At 46.1% G+C, this 25,482-nt stretch overlaps 1 protein-coding gene across 5 annotated transcripts in view; it reads right to left on the bottom strand.

Annotated features, from left to right (window-relative positions):
- C6H1orf162 (chromosome 6 C1orf162 homolog) overlaps positions 1–25,482 on the bottom strand; it is a 496,481-nt gene that overhangs the window by 102,389 nt on the left and 368,610 nt on the right. For all 5 annotated transcript variants that reach the window (XR_011204854.1, XM_069238647.1, XM_069238649.1 and 2 more), the window contains one exon: positions 5,667–5,728. Coding sequence is in view for 4 of the 5 variants with exons in the window: in XM_069238647.1 (XP_069094748.1) it covers positions 5,667–5,728 (62 nt within the window). In the remaining variant the exon portion in view is untranslated. The remainder of the gene's footprint in view (positions 1–5,666; positions 5,729–25,482) is intronic.

Raw genomic sequence — 25,482 nt, 5'->3', positions numbered from 1 at the left:
CGCAGTTCTACTAGAAGTATTTACCAGGTGATAAGCTCATCTATGAGTCTCAGAGAAGTGGTATACGTCCTATGGCACCCTTTTCCCGCTTTAAGAGGTCTCCTGCTGTCTATGGTTCCCCAAATGAAGTACGATCATAGTTAATGATTGACTGGCTTTATATTGTGTTATGTGTATTTGTAGATCGCACTACTACCTGCAAGGGTATCCTGGTGCCTAGCAGGTGTGTGTGCATAGTCTTGCCTAGGGTGAGGGAGTAGTTGAAACGTCAGGTCTTCAGCTTTTTACAGAACAAAAGAAAAGAGGAGGAGGTGATGTATGAGAAGGCCTAGCCTCTGAATCAGTTTCTTTGTATTTGTCAGATGAGCGAGTAGAAGACAATGGAGAGGAAGAGTCTGGGGGGAGGGCAGATTATGAAAGGAGATGCATTTTTTCAGGTAGATGGAACCTCTGCAGTGTAGGGCCTTACATTTAAGTGAAGGGTTTGAACTGTGTGCATTTGTGTATTGGGAGCCAGTGAAGATCCCTGATGTATGGCATGATGTGTGCTCTCCGTGGACAGTCTTCTGATGATTCCGACATAGCAAGTGTTCCTATAGTCCAGCCTGCTGGTGAGGAGAATTTGAATTACGTTTTTTATTGTGCTGCTTGTGAGCTAGCAGAAGGCTTTCATCAGGCTCTTAAGCATGTGAAAGCAGAGTGCTGTGACGGCGTTGACAGACGCGGTCACGGCCAGTTTCCTGTTAGTGATGATCCTGAGGTTGGCGAGGGTTCTAGATGTTGGTGTGGGGCCAAGGTCAGCTGGCTATGGGGTGGAGTCCCATGGCATTGTTCTTGCTGAAATCACTACTTCTGTTTTGTCTTTTTCAGGGTAGAGTTGGACATCATCTATTTGGCGACATCGAATATGGTGGCGAGGGGTCTTGTTCTAGAGGCACAGCATGAGTTCCTCTGCCTGTAGCAGCTGCATTGGCTTTCCATCATGTGCCATGTTTCTAGCACCCAGGTTTTCACCACGCATAGAGTCTTACTACCACACACTTGCTACACATCAACCACTAATGCACATACTTGACATACAAATGGAATACCAGAGCAAAGGTGTGGGAGGCACACTAAAGCATAACTTTACACAATTGAGGTCAATAGTTCACACTTTTCATTGACACAGAAAAAAAGTCAACTTCAACTGAAGAAGCCAGACATAGGCAGCAGTCACATTTTGGTTATGAGGGCATAATTGCTGTTCCTCCTCAAGGTCACAGAACATGTGCGGATTCCATGAACAGGACTGTATCATTCCACATATGCTAAATTAATGCGGTTGAAAAGCCTAAAAACAGCCAGCATCTCAATTTCACAAGCCGTCAGGCATTCAGGGCAGTGGTACTCACCTAAATATATCATGCAATGGATATTCCTGTTGCATCAATTTCCAAAGTCCTTTTTTGAACAATCTAATTCAGTGCCTTTGCAAAGTCAAGTCCAAACCCATAGCACAGATTCAAACTACCTTCACCTATACCCATATTATTTTCACAACTCATCCACAACCTCTTCTATGCCTCCTCTATCAAACCCCCATTCAAGCTCCCTTACTTACAAGCCATCAGAGTCTCTCTGCCAAGTGTCCCAACCCCCATAACACTGCCTGCTGGTTCTTCAATCCCCCTTTCTTGACCTCAGACCTCTCTCTTCTGATGACCATCAGCTCTTATGCCACCTCAATGAGCCATAGCATGAATACCTCTGGCAGTTCTGAGACTCCTTAAGCCAACCACACCTGGGGGCACCTTCAAGAATACCCACCACTGGCCCTCAGACCATTAACCTGTATGGCTTTGGTTCCCTCCGTGACCACTAAAATACTTTGACTTCCCTTGATGACCCTCAGTGCCAAGAACACCTCTCTCTCCAGTATCTCACAGACCCACAATCAACATTCAAAGTACACATCTTCTCTCTGACCTTTGCCACTAACTCTCATAGCCTGTGAACTACAGCCACTGGCTCTTTGTATTCTCTCTCAGGTCCACTCAGAATCCTCCAAACTCTCCCCTTTGCAAGTTCTAAAAGTTAATCTGACCTGTATGGCTTTTTCTCCTAGACTTTACAGCCTTCTGCTTGTCCTCAGAGACTGCGAGCTCTTTCAGCATGTCCTCCATTCAGATATGGTAGCCTGACCCCTAAGAGCCCACATGGTACTCTTTCTGAATGCTGAATACACTTTTGTTGATATCGCCGCTAATTCAGCCCTCTCTGTCAGCACTACCACCTTTCAACTGGCTTTGAAACCTTCAGACTTGGTCTTATTGTCAGAACTCAAAATCTCCACACACCAGTCTTTAGACTACCACCCTCATTGTTACATTTCAGTGCCAACTCTTTTGGCCCTCTGAGGCCCAGCACTGACTCTATGAAACTGTCTTTTTGAACAATCCTCTACTGGCCTCTACCATCATTTGGCCATCCCTTTGCTGATCTTGACATTCAGACTTTTCTCCAGCACGCTTGTCAGGGCCCAGTTCCTCGGGATCTTGCACATTGCTAATCAAGGGCCCACCTCCAGGCACACTAACTCAGATGCCTTTATGGCGCTGAGGATTGGAGTGGCCAGGCTGGGGGAAGGGAAAGCAAGAAAGGAACAGCCAGGAGGGAGATCTGGAAAGGAAAAGGTTAGATGCAAAAAACAACAGCAATATATAATGTGCCAACTCACGTTATGTCAAAAAAAGAAATCGTAATGTAGGACTCATATAATTGCAGCGAAAGTCTCAATCAACTTTTATCTCAGGTGCTTGTGTTCAAAATCAAATCTGCCAAGTTTCACTAGCACCACAAGCCTTAATAGGAGCATATGCCAGAAGCTCAAGGAATAATCAGCACAAGTTTTTGGTAGGAGCCATTGCACACTGGAAAGCCAAAAAAACACACTCAAACAGCAAAGGTCCTTTAAAACACTTGTATCAAATGTCGAAAATTGCTTGGAACATTGACTCTCCAAAAAGGGAATCAGTGCTGGGTTCAGGAAACAACTAAAGACGGTGATAGATTGTAATTAATAAACATCACAAATAATATTCACATCAAAACAAACACATGTCTAGAAAACGAAGGATTTAGCACTCTGACTCATCGACAAAATCACAAACTGCAGCTGTTGCTAAAGAACGCTCAAGAGACAGAGTGGAAACAAATTAGCAGCTCCGAACGCGGAGTTCAGGAGCCGGGAGGGGAATCCCCCCTTTGGAAAGGTCTTACCATGCGCAAGTCCGGCCACTCGCTAGGAAGGCTTCCGGCCCAATCAGGAGGGAAGTCAACGAGGAGTCAAGCAACCTTCTGTGGAGGCTCAGAATAGAAAGCACTGGAGGCTGGTATTTATGAACCGGCCACACCCCAAGATGGCTGCCACCTAGGGAATCTGGGAACTGTAGATGCAAGTTCTGGCTGTCGATAAAGGCACCGCAGCCACCAGCGACTGCTCCTCCCAGGCAGATGAGTTTTACCACAGGGGAAGCCTGGCCTGCAGTGGCGGAGGGAAAATGATGAGGGTCCTTTCGAGGCCTGGCAAGGGCGCAGGGCAACCAGGATAACGTCCGAAGGGGCGCGTTTGAGACCGTGCGTCTTCGGAGGTGTGCCAATGCTGGCAGGTTCTACATTGCCCACCTGTCCTCAATCATTCAGTTTTTGTCCTCTTTGCCCTGTGCCTGGTACTGCTCACACTGTACCTAATCCTCTTGGTGCTGGTTCTCTTTGTTTGGGTCCTTCTGAGACTGGTCATTTTGGCCCTGGTTCTCCTATTTTCAGTCCTTTTGGTCAAGATCTTTTAGTCCACTGAGTCCACCTTGCTCTGGTATTACTGCTCACTGTCCTCCTAGTCATGATCTTCACAGTCCTCCCCAATCTGGCCCTAGTTCTCCTAACACTCATGGTTCTGCAATAATGTATCGTGACCTACCACTGATCATCATAGCCTTTCCTAGTTCTGATGGCCCACGACCTTCTGTTCATGCTAGTCTTAAGCCTCATTGGTCCTGGCCTATCTTGTCATCATTCCCAGGTATTTCTGCCCCTGCTCCACTGGATCCTAGTTCTTCTGTTTCACATGCTTCCAGTCCTGGCACTTTTAATCCTCCTCACTCTACTTCTGGTCCGTCAGTTGTCCCAGTCCTGCCTTCCTGGTTTATCTCTTACCCCCGATTAGCCTGTTCCTAACCCTTCTGATCCTGGTCATCCTAGTCCATGGAGTCCTGGTCTTTTCTTTTCTGGTGTTCTTTTTTCTAGTCCTTTTAGATCTAGCCTTCTGGTGATGGTCCCAGTGGCCTTAGTTTCTCTCACCTTCTAGTCCCCGGTTCTCATACCCCATCCTAGTACTACTAGGTCACTTCATTAGCGAGTTCCACCTTGTTCTTGCCCATTTGACCCTAATCCTCTCTCTCATTGTCCTTATAATAGTCGTCCTCCTGGGTTTGGTCTCCCTTGTCCCCCTGACCCTGGACTTCCTAGATCCTTGTGGACCTTCTGATAGAGGTCCTACTGGGCCTGCATTTCCTGGTCCTTTACAATAGTCCAGGTGTAGCTGATATAGGGATTTCTGGTTGTCAAACTGTGGTCTTTTCTGGTCATTGTTTTCCTAATCCTGGTCCTTCTGCTTATGGTCCCTTGGTCCATTTGACTTTCTGGAACAGGGCCTTCTGTTCCTCTAACCCATTGTCCTTCTCTTCCTTTTGGGCCTGGCCCAGTGGGTTAATTTGACTCAAAGCAAAAGAGAGAAAAACACACAAGTGAGGAGGAAGAAGGAGGAAAAGAAATACAAAATACTGTCACAAAGGGAGAAATAAGGGATGAAAAAGAGTGAGATAAAAGGGCAGGGAGTATCTGGTGGTTTATTTAAGAAGTATGAGGTGTAATTAAATACTACACAGCCCTGCTATTCTGTACAACTGTCATTCAAAAGCTCCAGCTGCAGGCTTCTCAGTAAAATTCTGGGTCACAGCACTTATTCTTTTACAAATTATGCACTGCAAATGAGTGAAGAAAACATTTGTGTAACATGCATTACAACACTTATTATTCGCAACCAACACTCTTGGACTGTAGCACATAGTAAAAAATGTCTATGTGTCATATGCTGATGCTCCCGAAACATAAGCTTGGTTTCTACATTTCATATTTTAAAGTCATATTAGTCATAAATGTATTTATTGAAAATTGGTTTTACTCTTTATCTGTAAACAACTTAGTTTAACTCATGAATTTGTACATTTGCACATACATTTACGTTCAAATGTTTCACACATTTCCCTGCTCCTCTCCTACAAGATGGCCACTACCCTGCTATTGCCTGGAGTCCCTTTTTTCTTTATGTCCAGCTATGGAAATATCTCAGTCACACTGGTTATTCTGATGCTGGTCAAATAGTATATGATAGATACTGTTTTTCTGCAGTCAAATAAATACTGATGTTTAAGAAATGTAGCAGGCTGCTGGGTAAATAGCAAAGATTATATACTATTTTGCCAGGTGCTGTCCAAATAGAAGACATTATGTACTACTGGCTAACACTGACACTTTCTTTTATTTTATGTGCCAGAAAATGTCACACGCCTGGAGTTACATCAAATGGTAATAGACACTGGTAGAGAATAAATAAGCAAACATGTTACCATTGGTTGAGAAACGTCAGGTGACTCTGGTGCCTTGGATAACTGGATGACGTCAGGGCCACCTGCAATACAAATTATTAATCTGATATTAACGTCAGCACTGTTATTAAAGCTCACAGTTAAACCTGAAACTTCTTAATCATACATCACAGAAGAATTCTGCCCTGGATGAATTCCCACTTCATTACTCTTTTCTACCAGTAGTCAATACGGTCTCTGCTGCTGATCTATGATTTATTCTTCTATTTATTCCCTTCTGATCATCCAATAGTATCTGATGCCTTTGGAGCATGACATTTTCTATAATTTATGGCCATTAAGTAGTGGTTCAGTCAGTGTGTCATGGGTCTTAGTGAAAGGAAGGAAATTGGCCCTCTGGTTGAAGTTTCAATTGTAAAATACAGCAATATTCAGAATTTGGTGAGCTCCTAAAACCTCTGGGCCCCGGTATGATTGCACTTGCTGCTCCAGTTGAAGTTATGTCATAGTTCGACTCTTGCTCTAGGCAAGACTGATGGTTTAAGGATGACAGTACTTATGTTTGTAGGTGACTAGGCCACTCCTACAACTAGTCGCAACCGTTGTCCCATCCCTCCACCCCCAGGCTCACACGCAATAACTCACCAAAAACCCAAACAGTAAAAGGTGATTTGTGGCAGCCTTTACGTATGGACTCAAGAGTGCGACATGTCCGGGAGGTCATGGATAAATGGATATTACCTCTTTTTCAAATGAACAACACGTCTCGTTCACACATAGGCAATAACAGAGATGCAGTAAGGTTTTCAATAGGTTTTATGAACAAGATTGCAATCTATTGTAAATTGCATGGGCTGCAATGATTAGGATAATGAACAATGCCAGGGACAGAACTGTAAAAACAAGAGTCATGATTACAAAGACCCCCCTCAACATCTTGCAATATCACAAAATGTGAATACCCTAGTGTGATGAACCTAATCCTTAACGTAAGGAGAGGTAGGTGTGTTGAACCTAATCTGCCAGTACCATATCCATGAGAAGAGACCCCCAACCCTCGTTACAACCATCGACAGGAAGATGGAGTTATGGCAGAAGATTGTCAACAAGGTAAACGCTGTAGGAAACCATCCTCGCACAAGTGACGACATACGCAAGAGATGGAACGACCTCAGCGGGAAGGTGAGGTCAATGGCATCCAGGCACAACATTGCAGTACAGAAGACTGGTGGAGGACCCCCACCTACACCCCCGACTATACCGAATGGGAGGAGAAGGTACTGGCTATCCTGCACCCAGAGGGCCTCACTGGACTCACTGGAGGACTGGACTCGGGTAAGTCAACTACAATTACTTCATATCCACCACACCTGTAATGCATGTACCACCCCACCCCTCCCACTACCACCAGGACCACATCCCATCCAGGCCACAACATCCACATCCGGTAGGGGACCAAGTCCAAGAGTCACGAAAGTGTCCAGCGGGGCAGGAGCCCAATAAACCCCGGATGAAGGTGCAAAATAGCTGCCTCTTGGTGGAAGAAGCTGAAGAGCCCCGAGGAGGGCAGAAGCCTGTCTGTGGGTTGGCAGCAGCGGTAGCTGCAGTGAAAACCCCAGCAAGCTAGTTTGGCAGTACTCGGGGTCCATGCTGGAGCCCCGGGGATGCATGGGATTGGCACCCCAGTACCAGATTTGGCATGGGGGGACAATTCCATTATCTTAGTCATGTTATATGGCCATATTCGGAGTTAGCATTGTGAAGCTACATATAGGTATTGACCTATATGTAGTGCACATGTGTAATGTTGTCCCCGCACTCACAAAGTCCGGGAAAATTGCCCTGAACAATGTGGGGGCACCTTGGCTACTGCCAGGGTGCCCTCACACTTAGTAACATTGCACCTAACCTTCACCAAGTGTGGGTTAGACATATAGGTGACTTATAAGTTACTTAAGTGCACTGTAAAATGGCTGTGAAAGAACATGGACATTATTTCACTCAGGCTGTAGTGGCAGTCCTGTGTAAGAATTGTCTGAGCTCCCTATGGGTGGCAAAATTAATGCTGCAGCCCATAGGGATCTCCTGGAACCCCATTACCCTGGAAACCTAGGTACCATATACTAGGGAAATATAAGGGTGTTCCAGTGTGCCAATCATGATTGATAAAAATGGTCACTAGCCTGCAGTGACAATTTTAAAAGCAGAGAGAGCATAAGCACTGAGATTCTGGTTAGCAGAGTCTCAGTGACACAGTTAGGCACCACACAGGGAACACATTTAGGCCATTAACTATGAGCACTGGGGTCCTGGCTAGCAGGACATATAAAACACACTGACAAATAGGGTTTTCACTATTAGCACTGGGGTCCTGGCTAGCAGGATCCCAGTGAGACTGTAAAAACACCCTGACATATACTCAAAAACAGGCCACAAGTGGGGGTAACAAGGCTAGAAAGAGGCTACCTTCCTACACAGGCCCACATCCCTCCCCCTGTGCACAGTCACCTACCCCTGCAAGGATTCACAATGACACTACTGCACCCACAATACACCTCCACCCCCCACGCAAAATGAAAGGATAATTCCACATAAGGATCCTGCATGGCCCAAAAGGGGAATAAATGCACAAAATAGGGCAGAGCTGTGCATCCCTTTCAAAATTAGTACATGTAACACACATGTCCATTTCCCCCCACAGCCACCATCACCCATGCCACCCGGACGGAAAGTCCAAGGAGGGCCAGCGCCCCATATGGAGACAGAGGCCCCAATCAGGAGACTGGAGAGGGATATATGGACAAGGAAGAATACCCTGGCCCGTCACACGGTCCTGGACTGTCTCCCTCCAACAGCCCCACCCAGGATACCACTGACAGCCCTACCACCCAGCCAACACCATCAGCTCTGGCCAACCGACCCCCACACCAGTGTCTCCAGTCCACAGATTGGTGGACCACATGTAAAGAGGCCACAGTCTCCATCCACCAACAGGCAAGACGATGATGGCCCCAGTGCAAGTGGGACTGCCAGACCTGTGCAGGGGACACAGTCACAGGGGCAAGGGCCAGTAGGAGGGCACCAGTGGCCCAGGGGGGAGGCCAAAGGGTGGATGCTGCAGCCCAGGAGGTGATCCCTGAGGTCCTGAGAGCATACCACCGTACCCAGGACAGGATGGGCCAGATTCTGGCCACCCTGGAGCAGAATCAAAGGCTGCTGATAGCACAACACCAAGAGGCCAAGGAGCAATTGAAGCAACTCAATGCCACCATAGCCACCATTGCAGGGGTGCTGCAACCCCACTACCCTAGCCTGCCTGAGACCCCTACCCACCTTCAAGCCCCTACCACTAGCCAGGACCCTGCCCTGCCATCTACATCAGCAGCAGCAGCTACTGGACTTGTGGCACTGCCAGAGGACACACAGGACACCAGCACCCCTAGCACTGCAGCCCATCTGCAGTCACTCAAATGTTCCCTCAGACCCAGATATGGCACTGGAACACCTGTCAAGACCAAGGTTCCCTCTAAGAAGTGACTCTGCCCTGAACTGTCTCCCAAGTGTGCCACTGTGCTACCATGTTGACCCGCCAATATCAATACACCATCTACCAATGGACAAATGGACCAATACCCACTGCCACCAACAGCTGAGCCCATGCACCAGACTATAGATATGCACCATGGGCCCACTTCATATCACTTTACAGAGAACTTACAAATTTGTGACACTTAATAAAACACATCTACACCAAATCGTATGTCCTCTGTCATTATGAGTATACAATTGTGAGGGTGTATGCATTAGCCAGTCAATTTCATAATCATACCTTTATTGCAGGAAGGGAATACCACGCACTGTAGTGTCCGAAGTACATCAAAATGTACACCATTTTGGTTTCCCTGGCACATGCCACTTCAGTCTTCAGTTAACAGTGTCAATGACTACAGACACCACATCACCAATCACATGAGTCAGACTTACACTATGCAGTGAAGACAACAGCATCAGTGAACAGTACCTCATAGTCACTAGAAGTATAGGCGGATCAGCTGGTTCCTGGAGTTGACATCTGCCCAGAGCTCCTCCAGTGTGTCCCAGACTTCAGCCATCTTGCTTTGCAAGGTGTGGGGCCACTCTGGAGGGCTCTGAGTGGCCAGTGCCAGCAGGTGACATCAGAGACCCCTCCTGAAATTTCCATACCTGATAAGGTAGCCAATCCCCCTCTCAGGGCTATTTAGGGTCTCTCCTCCGGGTTCTCTTCAGATTCTGCTTGCAAGTTTCCTTCAGGAATCCTCTGCAACAACTTCAGACTCTTCTGACCTCGGATCAACCGCAGCCTGCTCCAAGAAATGCTGTAACTGCAACAAAGTGTCTATAAGAGACACTTTTCATCAGCAACCTCAGCTCCATGTCAGCAACTGCAACAGTTTCCATGGTGTGCATGCTCTGAGGACTCCCTGTCTTCATCCTGCACCAGAAGGATCAAAGAAATCTCCTGTGGAGTGACAGAGTCACTCCCCTGCTCCAAGCAGGCACCTTCCAAGGCGACAACTGGTACCCTGGGACTCCTCTCAAAGCAATGAGCGTGCTCCTAAGGACACAGAGGGTGGACATCATCGACATAGACTGTCCTGAGGTTCTGCTGATGCAATTTGGAGAAGGTAAGACCTTGCCTACCCTAAGAGCTACGGTACCCCTGTGTACTGCATCTTCCTCACCTCCTGAGGCCTCTGTGCACTCTTTGCAAAATTCCTTCATGCACAGCCTGGCCCAGGTCCCCAGCACTCCATCCTGTGACGCTAAACTCAATGAATTGTTCTCCAGCGGCGTGGGACCTTCTTTTGTTGTGTTGCATCAACTGCGTTTTGCACCTCCTTTGAACCCGGATCCTGCGGCTTCTGGGGATGCTGGTTGGTATCCTGAGGGCTCTCTAAAGTGCTGAGAGCACTCTTTGCAAAATTCCTTCATGCACAGCCTGGCCCAGGTCCCCAGCACTCCTGCCTGTGACGCTAAACTCAATGAGTTGTTCTCCAGCGGCGTGGGACCTTCTTTTGTTGTGTTGCATCAACCGCGTTTTGCACCTCCTTTGAAACTGGATCCTGCGGCTTCTGGGGATGCTGGCTGATGCTGGCTGGCATCCTGAGGGCTCTCTAAAGTGCTGAGAGCCCTCTCTTCCTCCTCACACAGAGTTGAGGCCCCCAGGTCCCTCCTGGGTCCATCCAGCGCCATTTTGATGCAATACACACTTTTATAGTAGCCAAGGCTTGTTGGCCCCTTCCAACACGAAATCTCATCTGCAACGATCTTCACGCTGTGGGACAACTTGTGCATCATGCAGGAACCCGCTGGCGTCTTCCTAGGGTGCATTTCTGCAGTCTTCGACTAACCGGGGACTCTCCTTTTGCACCCTCTTCTGCATTGGCAGGGGCTCCTGTCCTTCCTGGAACTTCTTTTGACTTCTGGACTTGGTCCCCTTCCTTTGCAGGTCTTCAGGTCCAATAATTTAGCAGTTGTTCTTTGCAGACTTGGTTGGCTGCTGCAAAATCCCCAAAACGAGGTGTAGTGTGTCCTAAGGAAACTCGCAGTACTTTACTCCTGCTTTTCTGGGCTCTTGGGTGGAGTAATTTACTTACCTTTACTGTATTCTTACTCTCCCAGCGATTCTGCACACACTACACTTGTCTAGGGGGGAATTCGTGATTCGCATTCCACTTTTTTGCGAATACGGTTTGTGTTGCCCCTAGACCTATTTTCTCCTATTGCATTCTATAGCATTTCCTATTGTTTGCATTGTTCTATGACTATTTACTTGTCTAATTTTGGTGTCTAGTGTTTATATTGTGTATAATACTTACCTCCAGAAGGAGTATTGTCTCTAAGATATTTTTGGTACTGTGTCACCCAAGTAAATACCTTTATTTTTAGTAACACTGAGTATTGTCTTTACTTGTGTATAAGTTCTGTGTAACTATAAGTGATATTGCATGAGCTTTGCATGTCTCCTAGTTCAGCCTAAGCTGCTCTGCTATAGCTACCTCTATCAGCCTAAGCTGCTAGAACACTACTACATTTCACTAATAAGGGATAACTGGACCTGGTATAAGGTGTAAGTACCCAAGGTACTGACTACAAACCAGGCCAGCCTCCTACAATACCTACTGAAGTGCAAGTGTTATCTGTACTCCGTTTCTGCCTACAGGCTCATTTCAGGTGACAGTGGGCATGGGTGCAGGGTTCTCACATCCAATGTTCAGCCTCATCCTGTCGAAATGCCTGGATGCATTCGTCCAACACTTGCAGACATATGTCCAGTTTCCCCAAAGGGCTTAACTACCTGCCATCAAGTCAGGATTTTATGCCTTTGCTAACATCCCCCATGTGATAGATGCCATTGATGGAACCCACATAGCTCATATACCCCCAAGAGAGAATGAACAGGTGTACAGGAATCGAAAGAACTTCCACTTCATGAACATACAATTGGTGTGTACTGCTGACCAGTACATGTAAATGCCACGTTTCCAGGATCAGTCCATGATTCCTTTGTCCTGAGGAACAGCAGTGTGCCACACATGATGGAACAACTGCAAGTGGAAAGAGGTTGGCTCATAGGTGAGTGTGTATGACACAGGATCAGTACATAGCTGACAGCCAGGCTGTGTGCAAGTAATGGCAGTTTGTTAAAGTGGTCTTTAACTCACTTTTGCAGGTGATTCTGGGTACTCCAACATGCAATGGCTCCTGGCACCTGTGAGGAATCCCAGGACAGATGCAGAGAGGAATTATAATGAGGTCCATGGACGTACTAGGAGGGTGATCAAGTGCACTGTAGGTCTCCTGAAGGCTAGATTTAATCGACTCCATCTCTCTGGAAGATCCCTGTACTATGGCCCTGAGAAGGTGTGTTAGATAGTGGTGGCCTGCTGCATGCTGCACAACCTGGCTGTGAGGAAGGCTATCCCCCTTCTAGAGGAGGAGGGTGCTGTCCAACAAGACATGCAACCTCTGAGAGGGGATGAGAGTAATGGTGAGGATGAAGACGGGGTGGTGATGGACAGGGGAGTGGTCACTCCCCTTTCCTTTGTCCAGTTTCCCACCAGAGCAGATGAGAAGGGGTTCCTGAACCGGTGTGACTGGTTTATTCAAGGAGGGCACCATCTGTGCCCTTCAAAGCATATCTAGAGGCTGGGGGAGGCTACCACTCCCCAGCCTGTAACACCTATTTCCAAAGGGAGAGGGTATAACACCCTGCTCTCAGAGGAAATGCTTTGTTCTGCCTTTCTGGGACAGGGCTGCCAAAACCCCAGAAGGGCAGAAACCTGTCTGTGAGGTGGCAGCAGCTGTAGCTGCAGTGCAAGCCTCAGAGAGCTGGTTTGGCAGTACTGGGGGTCCATGCTGGAGCTCCCAGGATGCATGGAATTGGCTACCCGATACCAGATTTGGAATGGGGGGACAATTCCATGATCTTAGACATGTTAGATGGCCATATTCGGAGTTACCATTGTGAAGCTACATATAGATATTGACCTATATGTAGTGCACACATGTAATGGTGTCCCCGCACTCACAAAGTCCGGGGAAATTGCCCTGAACTATGTGGGGCACCTTTGCTAGTGCAAGGTTGCCCTCACACTTAGTAACTTGGCACCTAACTTTCAGCAAGTGAAGGTTAGACATATAGGTGACTTATAAGTTACTTAAGTACAGTGAAAATGGCTGTGAAATAGTGTATGCACTATTTCACACAGGCTGCAATGGCAATCCTGGGTAAGGGTTTGTCTGAGCTCCCTATGTGTGGCAAACAAAATGCTGCATCCCATATGGATCTCCTGGAACCCCAATGCCCTGGGTACCATATACCAGGGACTTATAAGGGGGTTACAGTATGCCAATTGAAATTGGTAAATGAAGTCACTGGTCTACAGTGACAAATTTAAAAGCAGAGAGAGCATAAGCACTGAGGTTCTGGTTAGCAGAGCCTCAGTGACACAGTTAGGCACTACACAGGCATACACATTTCGCCATGAATTATGAGCACTGGGGGCCTGACCAGCAGGATCCCAGTGAGACAGGCAAAACACACTGACATATACATTTTTATCTATGAGCACTGGGGTCCTGGCTAGCAGGATCCTAGTGACACAGTAAAAACACACTGACACACACTCACAAATAGGCCAAAAGTGTGGATAACCATGCTAGAAAAAGGCTACTTTCTCACAGGGATGGCATGCTGATTCCAATTAGACGGTCTAAGTACAGGATCCAGTAATGCACATAGGTTATGGATTGTTGAATGATTGAGTCTTTAGGTGACAATGATGTGATGTTCATCCCTGGTTTCCAAATCAACGAGAGGTCTGTACACAAATGGGGCCCTCCCTCACCACATTGGTCTGTACCTATGGGTGATGAAAGAACACATATGAGGGTCACACATGCACATCCCAAACAGGTTGTAAATATATTATTGGATGTGCAATACACAGACAGACGCTATGGATTATGTACAACATCAGGCACATGTGTGCAGGGTCAACTCTGTTGTAATGGCATCCCAGTGTGGACACATTTCATAAGATGGGTGCATGTGAGGATCGGTCATTCATGTGAGCAAGCGACTAAGGGCTGAGAATTGGAGGCCCTGAATAGGGACCCTGGGCAGGATATATTGACATGGTGCCAGCAAGATGGCAGCCTCCTGCCATCCAGGTCTGAGGGAGTGGAAGTGACATCATTCCGGTGGCGGTAGTCGTCATAGCGGAAGGTGGTGTTGACCGCCGTGCACCCACTCATTGGATTACATGGTTGTCAATGGGGAACCTGGCCCTATCATGATTGCCGATGACGGTGACGGTGCACACTCCCGTGGAAAGTACGCCATGTCGTCACACCCATGACACTTGACTCCTGATTCCCATGCAAGCAAGTACTCCACTGCGTGTGCTGCTGTGTCGTGACTCTGGTTACTCCAATGGTGCGAGTCACATGGGAATGGGCCCCGGCCTTTACTACGGAGGAGCTCGAGAAGCTGGTGGATGGGGTTCTACCCCTGTATGTCAAGTTATATGGGTGACCAGAGGAGCAGGTGAGTTGGCGGATGTCTTGCTTGGATGTGTGTGATGGGGAGGATACCTGTATGCATGAGTCTTCGATTTGTAACTGCACAGCCGTAGATTGTGTGGCATGTACTGTTTGTGAGTTGGTAACATGTCTTTTTGAAATGTCCGTTCCATAGGGGACGACATGTCATCTGTATAAGATGCCCACGTCCTGACATCTGTTTTTCTGCTCTCTGACTCATGACTATTGTTGTAGGTGCCGCGCGTAGGTGTGTGAGCTGGATGAGAATGTGTTTTGTCTCCCCACCCCTGTGCTCTCGTGTCCTTTGTGTACATCAGCATCATCTGGCCAGGGAGCAGTGGCACCAGCAAGTGGGGATGCAGCGGCCCATGGTTCCAAGGAGGCAGAGTCGGCAGAGGCCAAGGGGACCAGTGGGTTGGAGGGCGAGGGGAGTACCATGAGGGAGGCAAGTACAACTGGCAGTAGTGACTCTGATACCTCCTCCGATGGCAGCTCCCTGGTGGTGGCGGACTCTAGTGGGCCCACCCACTCTTTGTCATCTTCCGCTACCCTCCATGCCATCTCCGCCCTCCTAGTTGCTCCCCATCCAGTTGCCCGTGCCCACTCACTCAGGAGAGTGGGTGTCTCTTTAGCCCCAGGCACCTCATCCCCTGCTCCATTCAGCCCTGCTGCCCTCACAGAGGAGTCTATTGACCTCCTAAGGACCATCTCTGTAGGACAGACAACCATTGTGAATGCCATCCAGGGGCTAGCATCCCAGATGCAGCAATGCAATGCATACCTGGAAGGCATTCATAGTGCCATGTCTGGCCTACAGAGATCTTTTCAGGCTCTGGCCTCCTCTTTGATGGCAGTCAGTGTCCCTGGTCTTTCCGTCCCCCCTCCAACCAGCTCTACCCCTTCCAGCACCCCACTCCCTTCACCCATCCCAAGCACATGTCCAGACAGCCATGAACACACATCAACACACAAGAAGCACACAGACAAACACAAGCACCACTCTTCCTACCACAGGCATACATACGCCCAACATGCAAAGGCACACACAACTACATCCACTTCCCCCAGTGTGTCCACCTATCCCGCCTCCTTGTCTGTCACCTCACCATGCACACTCACAAGCACTGCACCCTCAGTCATTGCTGCTGCCCCCATTCTTGCAGTCATTACAATATCTGATATCCAGTCATCCACCCCACACACCACACCTGCACTCACCACAACTATATTGACTGACACATGCAGCGCATTCACCAGACCTGCAGACATCCAAACAACATCCATGTACACTGGCAGCTTTGTCTAGTCCCACTGTGTCCACCCCCCTCCTCCTAAAACAATCAAACATTCACAGACACCCACACAACACACATCCACCACACATAAGCATACTGTTCAGGCACCTGCATCCACGTCCAGCACACATACACCTGGTACAAGCACTCCCTCTACCTCCGCTCCCACACCTTCCACCAAATCCACCCCAACTGCCCCTAAGAAACTTTCCATCTCCTGTGTTGACCTGTCTGAACCCACTGGCCCACCCTGTCTCATCCCTAACCATGCACATCTCCTTCCCCAGTCCACTCCTTCCTCGTCCAAGTACGCCCCAGTCCACCCTTCCCATTTCCGTGCCCCTTCCACAGGGAGGAAGAAGCCCTCTGTTGCTCCAGGTCCCTCTGCCACCCCCGATCCAAGCCCACTCCCCCACCCTCCAAGGGCAAGCCCAAACCCCTTCTACCTCCCAAACATAAGCCCAAACCACCCCCTTCCTGACGTAAGTCCCCACCCCCGCAACCCTCACCCCTGTCCCCTGAGGGGCCTGACAGCCCAATTGATGTCCCGTTACAGTGGAGTACCCTGTGCACATGTGGGAGTCAAGTCCAGCCTATTTGGGCTCTTCAGGGTATTTGTTATGGACTGGCCAATGGCCTTATTCGGACATTACATTGTTCTACTTATATTAAAGTTTGAGTGCCCAGTAGTGCTGTTGGCACAATATGGTGACGTTGTTCATCGTTTCATTGTGGGGGTGTGGTGTGCACATGTGTGTACTTTGGTGGTGGTCTTAGTTGCTTTCTGTCGGGTAAGTACATCTTGTTCTGGTGTGTATGGTGTGGGATGGTGTGAGGGGTTGGGAGTGCGTTGCAGGGTGGGTTGGGTGATTGTGTAACTGTGCCCTTTCTTCCCATGTGTAATAGGTTGCAGTACTTACCGTCGTCGTCTTCGTCAGCGGTCATGGAGGTATATGGCAAGGAGCAGCACTGGAATTATTTTCAACTCTCTCTTCATGTCTACTTCGGTGTGTTGTGTGTACCTTTGGTTAGTGTTTCCTTTTATGTAGTTTGTTTCCGCCACCCCCGAAACTGACGACGGGCGGGTGGGGCCTTTCCGCCCGCCTGCGGACGACCTCCTCCATCCTAATCACCACTCCAATGCAGGCAGTGTGTGGCTAGGCCGATACTTGTTTCTCATGTGCTTCATTATTTGGCGGTCCGGACCGCCAGCCTGTTGGCGGTAGTTACTGCCACTGCCAGCGGTGCAGTGATTCGGGCCATGTTCATAATGACCACCAAAGTGTTGAAAGCACAGTGTACTCTGCAAGGGCACGTGGCATGTAGCACAAGAGGGAAAGAACAGGGCTACTCCAGCTTTACTCTGTTTGGAGCAGCTCCTCTGAATTCCCTCAGAACGTGTCACCTCTGCTTAGTTGAAGTGAATAAAGTGTAACAATGAATAGCAGGTCCCATCACACACTTACCCTTGCTTGCTTCCAAAGATTCTAGAAAAAAGCAGGTGCAGTCGATGACAATTCTCTTGCCACTCACTAGCAAATATGAGGCTGTTGAGGGGAATAAGGATGGATAAATGGTCAAACTTATATTCTTTTGAATTCAAAGAGCAGAATGTGTCAATTCCACTACTCCTTGCACTTTGGTGAATCGACCTTGATGCCCTATCTCTTCCGGGCCCCAATATTCATATCCCAGTCTGAAAACAAAATCCTGCCCAAAAGAGTTCCACTGTTCAGTGGCTCTGATTTCAGACTTTTCTTGAATACCTTTTTGGGTTTCTGACTTGTGTGAGGCCTAGACTTCATCCAATGACCATCAGCGTTTACTCTGCCCGCGTCCCCATTATGCTTTGACTAGCTTTGACAGGAAACTGCAGTTATCCAACTGAAGGAGTCTGGTCTCCCTTCTTTGGAATATACACTTACTGAAGCAGTTGGTACATGTGCAACCTCTCATTTTTTGCTTCATGCTAACCCTCTTCCCCTTGTAGTTTTCGATAAATATATGGCTCGCTTGAGCTAATGGGTTGTATACATCTTTATCTTGCAGAATCCGTTGCAGCACAAGAACAGAGTGCCATTTGGCAAGGAACACAAAACAGGAAGTTGCTATTTTTCCCAAAGCTGGGAACATGCCCACAATGAAAAAGGCCCACTTCTTTGACATGTCCTAGAAGTACTACTTCATATGGGAAAGAGATGATCTCTGAAAAAAAGGACTGATTTCTCAATGGAGGTGCTGGTGCACTCATGGAGGTCTTCTTCCAGCCTCGGGTTCAGAAACCACAAGCGCTCAGGTAATACCACATTACTATTCCCACCTTCGGATGTCAACTAAATCTTTGGACTTGGTGAAGGATGTAGTAGTCAGACTCAAACAATCACAAATCATTGACACAAACCATAAACAATTGTAAACACCATGAACAATTTAAACCCAAATGAAAACTCCAATCTGAATAAGTTTTAAAACTTTATTACAATCCCCAAATAAATGTCATATAAATGGTGGACAAAAGTAAATTAGAAACACACATGAAAACCACTAATTTGCCAAAGCGTCTAAAGAGATTTAGCCTACTAAACATCAATACTGTTAAACACTCCAAAATAATAACATAAATGAGCAAAACCATAATATGCACATTAATTACAGATTTCAAAGCAATAGATGGTGACATCAGTGACTCATCAAAATGCAATGTTAACAGTCAATTTTCAGGGCTGTGCGTTCCTTATCTCTAGCACGAATTGGGACTTGCATGTGTGGGAACAGGCTAACACGTGCGGGCAAAAACAAAGGAAAGACAACAATAATTTGTAAAAACCATCTAACTAGGGCAACTCTTTATAGAAATATGCTGGTGTAATTAATTAAACTGAAAAGGAAACAAGAAACCACGTCAGTTGACAGCAGCAACAAGACAGTGCAGGACAAGGGCTGCACGTAGGGCAAGTCAGCAGTTCAGAATTAGTTGGGAATATTAGTACCGAACAGCATAAACAAATGGGGCAATTAAGACTAACATGAAACTCATTATAAGACTTGAAGATAACAGAGGGTGATGACAAACTTAAGACAGAAGTGGACGGACTCCGACAAAGTTCTAGACATCTTCAAGGAAGGAGGAAAAAACTCCAACTTTCCAAGTTTGTCACTAATTAAAATATGCACAATCCTTGGTGTTGTTCCTTCAGATGGGCTCACTTCAGGCGTCAAATTCAGTGTCCCATGGCTGTCAATGGCATCACCAAGTTTGCAACTATTTCAGATTTTCTCAGCCAAAGTGCGTTGACATCTCAATGATTTCATACAGTTCTGACAAAATATTACATTTTTTAATAACTTCAAATCCCTTCTCACAGCACACGATTCACTAAATTAATACTTTTCACATGAGAACTACAAGTTTCCTGTCTTGTTCGACAGCTAAATCAAACACTGCAACATAATTACATTTTGAAAAATGCTCTTCGCCTACAGCAAAATAGTACATTCAACAGAACATCAGCAGCCTAGAAAGAAGAATTCAGGTCAGAGGAGACAGATAAGCAAGTAATTTTCGTCTACTACTGCAAGATGAATCTTTCAGGCCTAGTTAGGTTAAGAAAACCTAAATGCACATCAATACAATTAATAAATTTTCAAAACCTATTGCGCACCTTACAATTGATCATATATGCAAAGAAATATATGTTATTGCAAACATTATTTATGACACGTTAGAACGTGCATTTATTTTTCTGCGCACATGTAACCCATGTTAATAAAATCAATTTAATTCAATATAACCATCATTAATTCACATAATAATTTACTTCATTTCTATTGTGTTTCTCTTCAAAATAATACTTCCATATTGATTCTAACTAATAATTCTTTCCAATATAAATGCACAATACATTCAAGTTAAACGTGATAACAAAATACGAGTGGTAGTCACAATGGCCACCACAATTTAAACGTGCACATTTTACATTTCCATGTTACTTTCTCTGTTAGCCCCTTAAATTGAAGATTTCTAAGTCACCATATGTTAACTTCTATGCCACTAATATATTCGTAAAATCTGATCTCTGTCAGGACATGAGCTGCCCAGAAGCAAAAAGGACCTTGCAATCCAGTCAGCCAGAAATAAACGGGGCACCAGCATACGTCATTTAGGGGTTGGCAGGGGTCGCATCTGTGACCTCATGGCATGCCCCTTGCAACTCCTGGTACTGCCTTTGTGAACCCCAGGCCTAAGTTATGGCAAAGGCAGTGCCAAAAACAGAAGGTAATCATGCCATGATAAGCATAGTTTTTACTTTCTGAAGCTCCCACTATGACAGTTAAATGAATACATTCAGCAGTGCAATGTGCACTTTACAGGATAAATTTGTTAGACCTGGCATCCTTGGCGTTGTCTCCCTTGTCTTTTTTGCCACCTTGTTACTCTGGGTACTTCACCACTCCTGACCAGTGCTAAAGGGCAAGTGCTCCTGTGTAAATTTGTATGAGTATTTTTCCATGATTGACATACTTGATTTACTAATAAGTCCCTAGTAAAGTGCACTAGAGGCGCCAAGGGCCTGTAAATCAAATGCTACTAGTGGGCCTGCAGCACTGGTTGTGCCACCCAAATTAGTAGCCCTGTAAACATGGCTCAGACCTGCAACTGCAGTGTCTGTGTGTGCAGTTTTAAACTGCCAATTCGAACTGGCAAGTTTACCCACTTGCCAGGCCCAAACCTTCCCTTTTGTAAGGTACTCCTAAGGTAGACCCTAGGTAGCCCCATGGGCAGGGTGCAGTGTATCTGTAAGGTGGGACATGTACTGATGTGTTTTACATGTTTTAGCAGTGAAATACTGCCAAATTTGTTTTTCACTTTTGCAAGGCCTATCCCTCTCATAGATTAACATGGGGGCTGCCTTTAAATAAAGTTTAAGTGCAGTCTCCCTTTGAGAGCAGATCGAGAGGTGGAGTTTGGGGTCTCTCGACTCACACTTTAAAATTACATCTTTTTGTAAAGTTGTTTTTGAAATTGTCTGTTTGAAAATGCCACTTTTAGAAAGTGGGCATTTTCTTGCTTAAACCATTCTGTCACTCTGCCTGCTTATGTATTCTCTGTCTGGGTCAGACTGACAGTTGGGATGTTTGTGAATCCCCTCTAGACAGTGACACAAAGGGAGCTTGGGTGTAGCCTGCATATCCTGATGAGCCATCTGGGCTAGAGTGGAGGGAGGAGTGGGCACTTACACCTGAATGGGCTGTGCCTGCCATCACACAATGCAATCTCCAACTCCCTGGTGTGTGTCTGGGGCCAAGCATGGCCAAGGCAGGATCTTGTGAACAACAGAGACTTTCCTTTGAAGTTTGCCTACTTCAAAGGCAGAAAGGGGTGTAAGTAGTGGACCCGAAACCCCCCATTTTTAGATTACTTCTGGAACCAAGAGGAACTTCTGCCAAGGAGAAGAGCTGGAGGAGTACCGCTCTTTTGCCTGTGATTGTGCTTTGTGGGGTTAGCCTGCAGTTGCTGCTTCTGCCTGAAAGAGGACAAAGATTGGACTTTGTGGTATATTCCTGCTTGTGAAGAATCTCCAAGGGCTTGGACTGAGCTTACCTCCTGTTTTGAAGTCTCAGGGCCATCAAAGACTTCCTCTGCCAGCACCTGATCTCTCTGCTGAGACTCTTTCCCTGCCAAGTGGTGCCCCATCCAGTACCTGGGCCCTTGAAAGGTAAAGCTGGTAGAACAAGGACCAAAATCCACGCACAGGGAGCCGTGCGGGGAACATTTCAACACACCACCTCCAACATGGCTGTAAAAGCGACGCACCATCTACCTCCAGGCTGAAATCGATGCACCGCCTGTATCTCAGCTGGGAAGTCGACGCATCACCTGCATCACAGCTGGAGAAATGATACAATACCCGCTTGCAGCTGCTGGAAACGATGCAACCCCCACATAGTGCAGTTTTCCATCACTGTGCAGCCGGATTTCACACGCATCGTCGTGGGGCATGAAAGTCATCGGGAACCTGCACGGATCCGAGGTGCCTGTCTGGAAATCGACGCATCGCTCTCTTGCAGGGGAGAAAAACGATGCATCACCTACGCGACCAGAGGAGAAATGACACACAGCCACGCTTGCGAGTAGGAATCAACACATCGCTGACTTTTCCGACGCTCGCTCGCCCGTGTGGCGTACTGTTTTTTTAGAAAACCATATACTTTGTGTACAAACGACGTTTCCATCGTTTTCTATTGAGTAAAACCTTTTACTTAAAAATTCATATCTTGACTTGTGTATGTTGGATTTTTGTAGTTTTGGTCTTGTTTGATTTAAATAAATATTCCCTATTTTTCTAAACTGGGGCGGTGTCCATGTTGTAGTGTTTTCACTGCATTAATGTGTGTGTTGGTCCAAATACTTTACACTTTGCCTTTGGGATAAGTCTGACTGCTTGTGCCAAGCTAAAAAGGGGGTGAGCAGGGGTATTTCAAGTGTGTATCTCCATTGCCCTGATTAGAGTGAGGGTCCCTGCTTGGACAGATCAAACTGACTGCCAACCAGAGATCCCATTTCTAACAATATTAAAAAATGAAATGTGAATTAAACAGGATTCATTACTTTAAAAACATGTAAAATTATTTGTATGAATGAAAACCGTCATCGCTTACAAGCGATCATAATGAAAATGTATTACTTATGATAAGGAATATGTTAGTAGAATAGCTCATATTCAAAATAGGGTCTACATGTGGATAAAGCCACTACTATTTTTATGTGTCTTCCGTTTATTTAATCCTACATTTTGTTCTTGGGGTATACACTAGAGAAACCAATAAGTCTTAACTGTGTGATTTCAATAATGTGTGTCGCCAGTGCTTCCCCTTTGAATAAACTCATATGTTTTCTTTCATTAAAAAAAGAGAAACGTGTAATGCTCCTTTCATGTGAGCACTCTATTCTAAATAAGTGATGATTATGTAATAGACATTGATCTATGCTAGTATAAGTTGTCGTATTGTATAATTATGAGTATTAGGGGCTACTAACGTCAACAGTGTCAATTATAGTGATGTCATCGAGGTAATGTGATATCACTTCCTAGAAGTATTAAAAATGTCACTTCCTATGACAGCAGTGGGGCAAAGGGTGGGTATGCGAGGTCACCTGCAGCTACCCCTGATATTTTGGTGAATCGACATGCATGGACACCTTCTTTGAAATACATTTAGATACCTGCTGAATTCCTTTGTGCACAGTAAGCTGGTGTAGACATGGCCCACCTCGTCCCATCTAGGCCTTTGAGGGTCCTTTCATTACTGCTTCTCAGAGCTAATAAAAAATCCGTTTTTTTGCTTTCCCACACTAGTAACTAAGGTAGTGTTTTGTTATCTGAGTTTGGATACCACAGTTCTCTCTGGCCCCTACTGCTCCAAAGATCCCCCAAATTATTCCATATTTCTAAATGTTACAACTATGGACCACTAGAGACAGTGAGTGCTACAGTTCTTGTGGGTGCTCCTGCTAATTGAATGGTTTAACTAATTACAGCTGTTAATGAGGTACGGGCACCTTTATGTATACACAGCTAACTGCTGATCTCTTTTACCTACCGTTTCTTTGTCTCTCCTGTGAGTTGCGTCGGGAGTGCTTTAGAAATCTTTTTAACATAACATAACATTATGGTTATCCCGGGGGACCTACTGCTACAAGCAATCCATTTTCAGCACTAATATTTCCTCTGTTGCTGTTTTTGAACTTATGGAGCTATAACTAGTCCAGTGCACACTGATGCCGACAGGTGGAGCACAGTTAACCAATTAAGTGGACACAATAAACCTTGCAACCAGTTCATTGGCACCTTAAGACTACTACTGTCACTTCACCAAAATTAACGGGCTAGCAGAAGTAAAATCACATGCCCTTTAACCTGTAATATCACAGGAAGTGACATCGCAGAAAATGAACAACTTAAATTACTGCAAAATGAAACAAGTTAAAAATTAATAAAATAACAAAGTTGCTGAAGCAAATATGTTACTTGTGTTACAATGCATTTATTAGCAATGTGTGAGCCACAACAATTCAGGGAGCAATCACTACTCAATTACACCCTCAAATGATAGACAAAGCCCGAATGCCCAGACACAACTACACCAGGAAGTCACCATCAGGTATAAGTTAAATCCATGCCCAGAGCCAAAAGCTATGCGATTTGACAAAGCAGCCCAGCATGTTCCAAGAGGCTTCTGTTAAGAAGTCACATGTTGGTAAGTAGTAACTCTAAGTTTATTTTTGTGACAGCAGGCCAAGGCAGCTCTCATCTCGCCCGGTCTCTCCAGCCCTCGTAACCGCCTTCCTCAGAATCCACCCTTACCTACATTCCAAAATACATCTTAATACTTTAATACATGAGCTGTCTATCCTGTTCATAAATATTACACAACCTAACAGCTCCCCCGATCATTCTGGTGTCTCCACTACACTCAGAGATGTGTTCAGTAAGCTGCTTGGGCCACGAGGCATAAAGGGCAGTGAGGAGACTCTGAATATGGGCATTGAAGAAAAGATGTCAAACTTCGACTTCTTCAGTTTCCAACCCTTTCCAAAACAATGGTTTGTCCATAGAATGTTTTTAGTGGCACAGCCACTTCCTGTGATGTAAATTCCTGTTTGAATCATTTATAAAGGAAGCAATGGAGAGAGAAATATACAATGCATAAAATTTGTTTCTTTATTTTTCATCACAGTTTTCCTACTATTTTTGGCCCAAATGTTTGCTTGTTGCAGTTGCATCGTACTCTAGAATTCTATGCTTGGGATTCCTGCATGGCTCTTTTTCCTTCTTAATGTCAAAGGGAGTTTGGTGCTCTGCTGGTTTTCTTCACTATTAATGTTATCTTCAATCAAAAGCTGCAAGATGCCAAGCAGTACTTTTCCCGTTTGTGTTTTTTTCTTTCTAACTGGGACCCTCTCAAGGAGACACTTGACACCTTTTACATTTTGTAATCTGTGCATGGTGATGCTGTGGGACCTAGGAAGGGTTACTCTCTGCTTAGACAATCAAGAAGGAGGCTTAACAAGGGACCACATCATCCAGTCCTTGACAACTAGGAACACCGTAGCCTGTAGCAGTGTATGTTTCCCTCGTACACAAAGAACGGGTGCAGCCGAAGCAGCAGCAGTAAAAGCTTCACTCACCACAAAACATACCCAGAATGAGCAGTATTACAAAGGCTCATGCTGGGGCTTAGGTTTGACTGCTAAGAAGGACTGCCCTGGTTTTCTCCTACAGTAGAAAATGTTTCATGCCACAAGTTCTTATTGACAATCCTTAGGGCTAGACACGATAGCAGCAAACTACCTCAAACCTCTCAAAGTAGGTACGTAATTTTGGGAACAGTTAACCTATTTCGTATTTTTATAATTTTAACACCGTTAAAATGCAATTTCTATGTGTAAGTGT

Source organism: Pleurodeles waltl, chromosome 6 (assembly GCF_031143425.1).
Source record: "Pleurodeles waltl isolate 20211129_DDA chromosome 6, aPleWal1.hap1.20221129, whole genome shotgun sequence".
NCBI lineage: Eukaryota > Metazoa > Chordata > Amphibia > Caudata > Salamandridae > Pleurodeles > Pleurodeles waltl.
Note: the sequence above shows the minus strand (reverse complement) of the source record. Positions and strands in the feature narration are given on the sequence as shown.